At 49.1% G+C, this 12020-nt stretch overlaps 1 protein-coding gene across 2 annotated transcripts in view; it reads right to left on the bottom strand.

Moving 5' to 3' along the window:
- Window positions 1–12020, bottom strand: part of RECQL5 (RecQ like helicase 5) — a 669413-nt gene that overhangs the window by 61810 nt on the left and 595583 nt on the right. For both annotated transcript variants that reach the window (XM_085616996.1, XM_085616997.1), the window contains exon 16: window positions 5612–5687. In XM_085616996.1, the coding sequence (XP_085473122.1) occupies window positions 5612–5687 (76 nt within the window). The remainder of the gene's footprint in view (window positions 1–5611; window positions 5688–12020) is intronic.

Here is a 12020-nt window from a genome sequence, read left to right as displayed (position 1 = left end):
AGCTTAGAATTACTTCAAATCACACTTGTACCGGTTTCCCCTCCTTCACAGTAGAGCTCCGTTTTTTGGCTAAGCTTTACACCGTGCATGGCTCAGACATACTTTCAGTTTGTAGAACTGCCCTTTGAAGGTCCCAGTTGTCTATAGAGCAGCAGGTCACTTAAGTAGTTTTTAGGTCTCGCGCCTAGTGTTACAGTACGCAACACTGCTCGCACCGCGAGAGACTTCTTGTAGAGGGTTTCAAAACTGACCTAGGAATCGCACACGCTCGTGTGTGTGCTTTTCATTTTGCCCCACGCTATTGGCCTTTGCGTGCGTCTTTTTAACAAAGACTGCACGCAATTGGCCAAAGGCAGGCGCATTGCTCCGCCCATGGCCTATTGGTGTCGGTTACCCACACCGCCGCCATGTGGTTTCAATTATCGTGCCCAGACACAGGCGCGATAATTAAAACCACAGGTCATGCTGTGGTGCGCGTGTACACCATTCGCGTGCTTGTTATCGCTGCGCCAGAGCACCACATTCCTGGGTCGGTAACTGCTCGAAGAGACAAGTTTTTTTTCTTCACATCTACATTTATTCATGTCAGTGGCACACTCAGTTCAGCCAACCTTTGATACGTGTATGTCTATGAAATACGGACTCCACGTATTCCAGCTAGCCTCACTGTAGTTGTCGGCAGTTTACCGAGTTTGTTAAATTGTCAAACACTGATTGTTGTGTTTTTCAGGTTGCCTCGCTTGGTGATGGGGTGGTGAGCGTGTAATAGCGGCGATGCCAATGCCAGTGTGGGATTGTTGGACTGGAGGTGTTGATGGGAGGACGGTGCTGGTGACAGCGGGTTTTGAGATGCTGTTGGTGGGCGTGGAGTGGCGGTGTCATAGGTGGCCGGCAGTGGGTGCTGGTGGCAGCGAGGTGGAGAAGGCAGTGGGGCGTGGCGATGATGAAGGAAGTAAGGCACTGCTGGTGTGGTGTCGTGATTTGAGAAGGGCGGCTGTGTGGCATCTGTAGGAGTGAATGGCGGTGGCCATAGAGTGGGAAAAATGTTGGTGGTTGTAGGATAATGCTGAAGGGACTGCACAGTTTGGCAGTGACATTTACTGTTATTTCATGCCCATTTTTGCTGTCTGTTCCGTACCCGTGGGCGCGCGATCTACTTTACGATACAACATTTGAATAAGTCACCGAGAGATTACAGTTCCAGGGGTGGGTCTAGGGTGTTACAGATTCGTTGCATGTCAAGCGGAACCAAAGGCCAGCACACCGTGGACCTGCCTTTTGTGCACACATGCATTAAACACATGTCGGTTGCTTTTGCTGCAAAGCGCATACGCTCAACTTTAGAAAACAACATATATTTGAGATCAAGGGTTGTCATTTTAAAAGCTGTAATGCAGTTTTCCGTCCATCAATTAGCGTTTTTCGTGTTGCCTTCCCCCAGCGCAGACACTTTATTAAAGAGGAGGCATGTTCATGGGATGGGAGTTAACACACAAATTGTGTGAGAGGTGAAGAGAGTTGAGGGAGGTTGTTTTTTTACGTGACTGGTAGGTAGACAGGTGGTATTGTGGTGAAGGCACATCGAGTACGAGAAGCTGTCTGGATAATGCAAGGCAGGTGGTTGGGTGAAACTGGGGAATGAAGGCGGGAGGGAGTGTAGGAGGTGTTGTAACTGGTTGAAGATGCGTTGGGGGATGGGATAGTCGAGGCTGCGATGTGTTAGGGGGTTTGTGGTGGAGGGAGTAGAGTATTAGGGGGAGGGTCCAGATGGGGTAGTATGTGAGTCAGAAGGGAAGGGTCCGAGAGTGGGAAAGATATTGTTAACCCTGGCCAAGATCTTATCGTTCACTTGGAATATGATTTTCCAGATGTTGAAGATGGCTATTTCAATGTTACTGGGAATGCCGAATGTAGGTGTACTTTTCATAGTTCGACCAAAGGGAATGCTTAATAGTGAGGTAACATTGAGCTTTTTGTAGGGAAATGGACCATAGCAGTTCACTCCTCTTCACCCTCTTATCTAACTGAGACACTGAAAATTTCAGGCACCAATCATGAATCAAGAATCCCTTGTCCTGGAACCCCCACCACCTTCACCTGGGAGCGTTACAGGAACCAATGTTTCTCCGGTAGTGTCACAAGAACGTGGATCACCCTCCCTCCGAGCATCCTGGCGCTTACTCCTCCGAGGAAGTATCTTTGGATGATCAGTTTGTATGTTTCGGCTCTATTGTAAAGCACTCTGATGCCTCCAAGCTATATAAAATAACAAAAATAATGCCAGCACTCCTGAAGTATCGAGGTCACGGCCCCTCTCTCATGCACATAGATTTCAGGTTCAATGAAACCCATTAATGCTCTTAAACCTGCGTCCTCCAGCACACTTAGAGGCAGTAGAGATGTGGTTCACATGGAGCAGGGCAAACCCTCCACCTATGTGCACGCTCTACATCACTACCTCTTCTTCATATATCTCTCTCTCTCTCTCTCTTTCTTTCAGTTCTAATGGCAGATGCGTAGGTAACTACCATTTGTGCAGCAGGTGCAGTGGCACCGGGCCCACGGAACTCTGATAATTGCTGTATTTTACTACCCAGTCAGCAGTCAAGTGGGCATTTTCATTGCTTGCGGCAGGGTCCATTATATTCATTCTAGGCTACTGTATAATGGTCTGATTTTAGCATGGCACAGGGAACTCCCTAAACAAAACTTTAAAGTTCACTTCAGTCTCACCACAGATGAAGTACAAGACCTGTTGCCTGTACCATATAGCGCCAGTATAGGTATGCTCTGCTCCCCGGAGTCTTAAATGTTATAGCATAAATTTGTCAACTTGTGTGCAGCTATAAAGTAGTTAGAAAAAAAAAGCATATGCAGGTCCACCATCTTGGAGAGTTGGGTATAATCAAACTTCCAGCTATACCACCAGACTGCATTGGACAACCACCTCATGCTTCTGACTCGGAGTACTTCCTAAGAATAATTGTTAGGATGGAGAAAGGTCCCTTGGATGGCTCTAGAAAGCGTGCACCCCTGCCTCAAAGTCCCCATACCAAGAGGGCAAATCGGTAGTAAGTAGCATGTGTACTGAGACCTTCTCTTGATATGGAGTGTGACCCAAAGGAGGCCTGTGGTTGAGAGAGCACCCCATGTGCACCTTCCTTTTTAGGTCGTAGTCTGACAAACAGCACAGCTGTCTAGTTAAAAAAGACTTACTGGGAACAGGTTGATTACGGACCTGGAAAGCAACTCCACCCACTGCTTTCCATTGTTTTTTTGTTTTGTCAATCTTATTTTTTTTTTTTTTCTATTCAATGGTTTTATTTGTTTTAGCCCGTCCACCTAGTCTTTGTCCCTCCCACGGAGTACACCGTTAACCATCTTTCTGACTGGCTGCTTTTATCCTTCCACAAGTGTCTACTTTTTGGGAAGTTTTTTTCCATTTCTAAAAGCACTTCATGAGAGTGTAGGCATTTTCTCCCCGTGCTATGTATTTTCCCACTCCTCTCAAAACATATCTTTTCACAACATTATAAAAGTTCAACTTTCAACAAATTTTTCTTTAAGTCGCTCCAAGTGTGTTCATAATTTTATACAGGTTCACCCTTCTACTGGCTCTCCTGAGCACGATCAGTGTTGAACCGTTGCATCTAGGGCCTTTCCTATGCTTCTATGTGCACATTTAATTTCTTCCCGTTGACACTATCATAATTTTACAACCTTAAAACCACTTTAGCATTACACGAGTGCATGCGTTTTTACCCTTCAGCGTCTTTGCCCGCTTCTTTCACCACATTCTTTCATAACACTGTAGAAATGTAATTTTCCACAGCTTATCCTTCGAGCCGCTTTCTTATGCTTTCCCTTGTGTACAGCCTCGCCCTTTGAGTCGCTCTCTAGTATGCTTTAACACCACATTGAGCTCGCTTTTCTTCGTTCGCATCCAACCCTCTTCCATGTTGCTCTGTCTTCGTTTGCTTCCCTACTTGTGCCCTCCGTGATGCTGCTCCCCACCTGCGCCTTCCGTGTTTCTACCCCATACACCCCCATGCTGCTTCCCCCACTCTTGTACTGCTGCCCCGCCCTCTGCGATTCCACCGTCTGTGTTGCTTCCACCACCAGCATGGTTTCCCCACCCAGGTTCTTTCTCCCCACCTGCTCTCGTTAATCTGTTTTTACCGGTCCATTAGCAGTGGTTTACTCGTCTGCATGTTGGTGTGACGTTACAACACAGAACTTCACAAAGGTGATTAAGTACGGGATGACTCGGGTCTGACAGGACAATCACTTAGGCGAAGTCTAGGTGATGGCTCTGGACAAGGATGTCTTGAAGGAAAACACTGAAATGGCGGTGCAGTGATCGCTTTCTCTAGGTATTTAGTCCCAGAGCAAGAATCATTTTTTCATTAAACATTTGCACCTACAGCCTCGAGCTTCCTTAAGAAAATCTGAACAGCGTACAGAGATTTAAGGGGGAGTTCAATCGGGACTCTTGGAAAACGCTGGCATGCAATCCTAGTATGGTTTTTCTATACTGAAAAGATCTTACATTCGAGTCAGTTGCCAGTATTCAGCTTTGGTTGTTGCAAAGCCTTGAACCTATACACTATTGGGCTCTGTGCCGTGCCACAAAATGGACATTGTATTTATTTTATAGGTAGAAAGTCATTATTTTACTAAAACCATTAAGGCGATATCACCCCTCTCTAGAAGGGAGCAAAAGCTACTAGCTGTATTCCTAGTTTTTTCCACAGGCATTCCTTCTGAAATCATTAACAGTAGAATGAGCGGTTGAGTGAGAACGCAACTGTAAATAATGTTGCTATCTAGATATTACAGAAAAAACATGCCTACATGACAAGATTTGAAGCAGCTTATTTACATCAAATATGTTATATTAAAATACATTTGACTGAAAGCTCCACTTCAAAATAGCATTTTCAATTGAAAAACCAAAGCGACAAATGGAGTGCCTGCACTTTGGCTATAACAGACTGAAAACTGCGCCCTTACGAATTCCAAAAGCAGCCCAGTCCTGTCCCGCCAACGGGAACCAGGCAGGCCATTCGTTTTTGGACGTCAGCGAGAGAGAAAATGGATATACTGAAATCTTCACTTAAACTATATTTTAGGTTCAAGGGAAGACAGGGGCGAGATGTTTATGATTAACAGAGAATAACTATGATGGAAAACTAGGATTACAAGACCTTCACATACAACATGCATGTTATGTTACAACATGTTCTGCCATGTTGTTATATACAAGCCAAAACATAACTAACAAACTAAAAGCTTGCAGTTTTAGAGACAACCAAGGAAAAAAACTACCAAAACTCGAAATTCAAAAACCGGTTAAAGAAAATACATAGGGATAAACCACATTTTAAATGAATGGATCTACCCGCATCTTTGCATCTGCAGTGAAATGAAGGGAGCACAGGGTAATCCACTTGCCAAAACCAACTAAAACCAGTTACATTGAGTGCAAACTCATGTGAATATAACAACAGAAGGTGTTGAACACATTCTACCTCTACTCGGTCTCTGTGACTCTGTGAATGCGGTCTCGCGGCTGGCGCGAGGCATCTGAAAGGCCGCCTCATCGACTCACCTCTACTGGCCCTGGTCTCTTCCCTCGCAGAACTTCATTCTGGATGCCCGGATCTCTTTCTGCTTCCGCCTCGGTCCTAAGAAAGAAGTTTCGATGTCACTGAGGATGACTGATCACAGAATGTTATGTTAATGTGAAACAAGCTACAAAGCAAAGCTACCGTAGCCCGAGAGCTCCGACTACAGAATGTGGCAGTAAAGTGTTGACGCACCAAGAATACAGAGCAAAGACATCACACGACAAGGACTGTAACATGGGGAAGCACTGAGGACCCAGGGCAAGGAGGCCAGTGTACAGGGACTGTAACCACAGGGCCTGGTATGTGACAGAAGCACCACGTTCACTCAGCAATGAATGGCGCAGGGTCTGTGACTCCACAGCCGAACACTAAAATGCAGGGTGGCACCACAGGACAGGGGGTGTGACGGAGGGAATGAAAGAAACGAACCGGGGGCGCAAGGATCTAGAATCGTGTGATGTCTGGAGACCCGTTAAATGAATTGTTAAAAGGAGTGGCTCGGAATGTGCACTTTTCAGCATCTGAGGGAGAGTTTTGTAAACTGACTGCTTCACGTCTGTAACGGTCTCTGGTGGACACTAGCTACTTGCAGATTCCTCGCCTGGTGAATCTCCCCCGGTGCTGGTTATGGAAAAGTTGGCATGGCTCTCCTGCACTGTTAAGAGGCGTCCTCACTCCCACTCGACACTGGTGCCGCCCCGGATGTGATGTCACAGAGCCACATCTGGCCCCACCACAGCACTAAGTTTCAAACTCTTTAACCATACACTCAGAGGTGAAGAGGAGACTGACAAACGTGACAGAAATGCAGTCCAGAAAAACGAACATAGACCCTTCTTAAACGCACTCTGCTCCCACAAGGGGGATGCAGGTGTTGGTGAGAAATCTGCAGGTAGATCCAGTATCAACCAGACACATCGTTACCAAAGGTAAGTAACTTGTTCTTGTCCTGAGTACCTCTACCTGCCTATTCTAAACCATAAATCCTAGGAGGCCCTCCAAGCCCAAGCTGGAAACAATGGCGCGGGACAAAGAACAGAATCCACACAGCACAACAAACCAACTGGTGGCTCTTTAAATAGTGATGAAGAGCCTGCCTGGTCCTGCACGTGACCCTGTGTCTCCAAATGGTGAACAAAAAGAAATCACAAAGTGTTCACACCACCCTTTTGCCATTAAAGTACAGCATACAGATAACCTGCTAACCAAAGCATCTCTAAGGTGAACAACGCCCCACACAGCACCGGGCAGAGCTGGGCAGTACATTTCCCCATCCAGCCCCGCCCCACCAGAGACAGAGATGATAGACAGAGTCCATAAAGAACGGCATGAAACTCAACATCCATAAGGCCACTAAATGTGGTTTGAATTGCATAGCCAATCCAAAACTAGGGCAAAGCAGGCCCCATAAAGGCCCATGACTGTAACAGAAAGCAACAATGTGATAGGCGAAATGCCACCTCAGCAAATGTGAAGGGAAGGACAGCATGATGGATCTCTTAACTGTGGTCCTGTTCAAAAAACGCATCCAGCGTGGCATCCAAAAGATGCAAACCATAGCTATCATACAATTCCTTGACATATGTTCAGGAAAAAGGAACGAGCCCATAGTTAAAGGGCATCATAAAACATCCTATGCGGTCTCTACCCTTATCAGGTTCACAGGAAAATCAGGCAATACCATCCGTGGAAAGGAACTAACCCTCCAAACAAGATGTAATTCTAGATAACTGAAGAGATCTAAGAAGTTTTGTAGTGTCCCCAAAATCACCCTGAACCACTTCAGAAAAATGACCACTCACTTGGTCTGGCAAAAGAAGAAGCACCAACTGCGCCATCTCACAAAACGTTAGGGTATAGCGCACCGTCATGCACGTATCATTACAGGTGCAAAGAGCCAGACTCCCCGAAGAGAACAATGTTTTTCGCATCAGGTCAATCCGCAGATATTCAATTTCTGATGGGGAGGAAGAAGAGAGCCCAGCACCAGCACGGATACATCCAGGAGTCTGGGCTGATGGACGAGAGGAGAAACATTTGGGTTGTTTGGGGGGAGCAAGATAAGTACAATCAACCTAACAGTGGAAGCCAGTGCAGATGCTGGTCTGCCGAAAATGGGCATAACAGAGTCCAACAATGTCCCATTAAAAGGCATTCATTTATATATTAATCGTTTCCTCAATGTACCTTATTGATATTGACTGCATACTTGTATGTTTAAAGAAACTTGATGTATAGCCTTGCTGCACTCTGTAGGCTTTTTCAGCATATGATCCATATTGAGTCTTGATCTTTGTCTTGGAGCATTGTTGCCCAAAATTTTTAAACTTATTTCCCACTAGGGACTTTTGTTGTTTCTACAGTGTTACCCCGTCCCTTTTTCTTAGAATCAGGGTATCTCCCTCTTTTTTGACATATCTGACACTCTGGTCAGTGGTTCAAGGCCCTCCTCCACCCCCAGGCTCCTGCCTGCACCTCATCCCTGGTGGTCTATTGGTAGAGCGTCTCTGCTCTGCTGCTGGGCTGCCCTCTGTCTCTCTCTCTTCTGCCTTTCTCTGAATCTTGTCTGTCCTTTCACCTCTTGACCTTTTTGCACTTATTGCCTCTTTACCCCTGCAATCCCTGTGGCCCCGCCCCCTCCTGTGGCACTTTCCCACTACCCACCTTTCCCGCCTCCCAGCCCCCGCACACTACTTACTGACGGCTGCTGTGCGGGCATGCCGCTGGTGTGCCAAAGGCAAGCCCATCCACACTCCTCTGTACCTGGACCGCATTCAGTGCCACGGACCCTGGGCCTCAGACATCCCACCCACCAATCCCTCAACCCCAGACGCAGCACCACCAGCCGCCTTGCGATGCCGAACGACACCCATGGCCACTTCTTTTGCCGCCACCACTGACGCTGCACCCTCACAAACCTCTACACTCCAGCTCCTCCCACTGCCCGATCAACCCACAGCGTACCCGTCCGTCTCAGTGGTATACTCCTCAACATTCGCTCCCTCCACAAACACGCTGCAGAAATCTGGGACCTCCTTGACTCCGTCTCTCCCGACATCGCCTTCCTCCCCGAAACCTAGATGAACCCCAGCTCAACTCCAGACATTGCCACCGGCATCCCTAATGGATACAAGATCACCCGCAAGGACTGCACCAACCAACCAGGAGGAGGCATTGCCCACAAAAACACCGTCCGCCTGACCACCCACTCAGACGATCCAACAAGCATGGAACACCTCCACTTCCAGGTCCTGACCAACCCCAACACAACCCTCTATGGCACCCTCGTCTACAGACCTCTCGCCCCCTCCCGCCCTTCACCAATGCCATCATCTACATTATCGCACCCCAGACTCTCACATCCACCAACTACATTCTACTGGGAAACCTCAATTTTCACCTGGACAACCCCAGCACCCAGAACACCGCATCCATTCTGGAAAACCTCATCAGCGCAGGACTCAAGCAGCTAGTCACCCCTCAAACCCACTCAGCAGGACACACGCTCGACCCTGTCTTCTCTGCCTGTGAAAACATCATCTTCAGCCATATCGCCGTACTCCTCTGGACCAACCACCACTGATACCACTTCGCTTTCACCAAACCCGCCGTACACCACCGCTCCCTATGCCTCCCCCGCAGAAGCTGGAACAAGGTCACCGAAGAACTTCTCACCGCCTCCCTCAGCACAACCCCACAGCTGACATCTACAGATGCCAACATCTCAGCACGTAACCTCCACTGATGGACCTCCAACTGTTCCGACACTCTGGTACCCCCCAACAGTGCCCCCAGTAAACAACACTCCAAGAAAGCCAGCTGGTTCACTCGTGTCCTTCAGGAGTCGAGACGCACCTGTAGACAGCTTGAGAAGAGATGGAGGAACAACATAACCCGTAAGCCCACGTAGCATTCAAAAGCCGTCATCACCGCACACCTCCTCCTCCTCAAAACTACAAAAGAAAACGGCCCGCCAAGACAGAATCAATGCCATCGCACACAACAGCAAAGGACTCTTCGTCATCGTCAAGGAGTTTGCCAGACCCAACAGCGTGATCACAGACTTCCACCCTCCCAAGACCTCTGCAACAAACTCAGCACCTTTTCCAAACAAAAGATCAGGCAGATCTACGACAGCTTCGACACCCAAGACCCTCCCACCACGCCCACCTCCACCAACACCACCACACCCCAACAGATGCTGCTCAACTGGATCCCGCTTACCAATCAATCAATCAGGGAATTATGAAGCACGTTACTCACCCGTGAGGGTCTAAAGGGGCTGGGGGGGTGCGCAGCTCCCTTCCGCTGAAGAGCCAGGTCTTGAGGGTCTTCCTGAAGGTGTTCAGGGAGGGGACGCGTCTGATTTCTACTGGTAGCTTGTTCCAGGTCTTGGCTGCAATGTGGGAGAACGATCTTCCGCCTGCTCTGGCTCTGTGAATACGAGGGGTTTCAGCTAGGACGAGGTTGGCATATCGCAGGTATCTTTTGGGTACGTGGAAGTTTATTCTTTCGTTGAGGTATTTGGGTCCGTTGTTGTGCAGGCATTTGTAGGAGAGAGTGAGGACTCTTCTCCACGGGGAGCCGGTGGAGTCTCCGCAGGTGTTGACTGACGTGTTCGTGCCGGGGGATGCAGAGGACGAGTCGGGCTGAGGTATTCTGTATTGTTTGGAGTTTGCGGAGTAGGGACTTGTTGATGCCGGCGTAGAGTTTGTTGCCATAGTCCAATCTGCTGGTGATGAGTACGTGGGAGACTGTCTTCCTTGATTCGGGTGGGATCCATTTGAAGGTCTTGCAGAGGATGCGTAGGGTTGGAAGCAGCTGGAGGTGACAGCGTTGACTTGCCGGTTCATAGTGAGTGACGAATCGAGTACGATGCCAAGGTTTTTTGCGTGGTCTGAGGGGGTGGGTGGGGTTCCGAGGGTGGTGGGCCACCAGGTGTTGTTCCATGCTGAGGGGGTGTTTCCCAGGACGAGGACTTCTGTCTTCTCGGCGTTGTTTTAGGCAGCTGTTGGTCATCCAGACTGCGACTTCTTGCGTTCCTCTTTGGAAGTTGATTTTTGCTGTGGCGGGGTCTCTGGTGAAGGAGAGTATGAGCTGGGTGTAGTCGGCGTAGGATACGATGTTGAGGCCGTGTTGTTGGACAATGGCTGTGAGGGGGGCCATGTAGATGTTGAAGAGGGTCGAGCTCAGAGATAACCCTTGTGGGACCCTGCAGGTGATTTCCGTGGGGGCAGATAGGTAGGGCGGTAGCCTGATCCTCTGGCTTCTTCCAGTGAGGAATGAGCGGATCCAGTTCAGTGCATTTCCTTGCATGCCGGTGTTGTGAAGTCTGTTGACCAGTGTTCGGTGAGAGACGGTGTAAAAGGCTGCAGACAGGTCGAGGAGGATGAGGGCTGCAGAGTGGCCTTGGTCCTGGATGGTGTGGATGTCGTCTGTGGCGGCGAGTAGGGCGGTCCATGTGCTGTGGTTGCTTCGGAATCCAGATTGGGACGGGTCGAGGATGGTGTGCTCTTCGATGAATCGTGTCAGTTCCTTGTTCACTGTTTTCTCTGCCACTTTGGCTGCGAAGGGGAGGAGCGAGATGGGCCGGTAGACAACATGCTCATTACCATGAAAAGCATCTACTTCGGAGCCCTCATGGACACCTGCCCGCACCACATCTTCCACAGAGCTGCCACCTCCATCGCCCGAGCTATGCCACACATCAACTGCTCCCAAAAGACTGCCACTTTTCCCGATGACTGAAAACACGTCGAGATCAACCCCTGCTGAAGAACCATCCGCCGACCCGACAGACCTCAAGAACTTCAGACCCATCTCCCTGCTCCCCTTTCCAGTCAAGGTCATCAAGTAGGCCATCAACACCCAACTCTGAGTTTATCGAAGTCAACCACGTCCTGGACATCTCCAATCCGGCTTCCAAAGCAACCACAGCAGAGAGACCACCCTCCTTGCCGCCACCGACATCTGCTCCCTCCTCAACCGGGGCGAAACAGCAGCCCTTATCCTTCTGGACCTCTCTGCCGCCTTCAACACCGTCTCCCATTGCAGCCTAAGCACGAGACTCCACGATGCCGGCCTACGTGACAAAGCCCTGGACTGGATCCAATCCTTTCTCACTGGCTGAACACAGCAAGTTAGACAACCACCGCTCCTCTCAGAACCCAGAGAGATCAGCTGCGAAGTGCCCCAGGGTTCCTCGATGAGCTCCACATCCTTCAACGTCTACATGGCCCCACTCACAGCCATCGTCAGGAACCACGGACTCAACTTAGTCTCCTACGCCGATAGCACCCAGCTGATCCTATCCCTCACCAATGAACCAACAGCCGTCAGAAACAACTTCGACAACGGGATGCAGGCTGTTGCCTCCTGGATGAGAGACAG

The sequence above is a fragment of the Triturus cristatus genome, chromosome 7 (assembly GCF_964204655.1).
Source record: "Triturus cristatus chromosome 7, aTriCri1.1, whole genome shotgun sequence".
In the NCBI taxonomy this organism is placed as follows: Eukaryota; Metazoa; Chordata; class Amphibia; order Caudata; family Salamandridae; genus Triturus; species Triturus cristatus.
The sequence above is the reverse complement of the archived record's forward strand: the minus strand, read 5'-3'. Positions and strand labels throughout refer to the sequence as shown.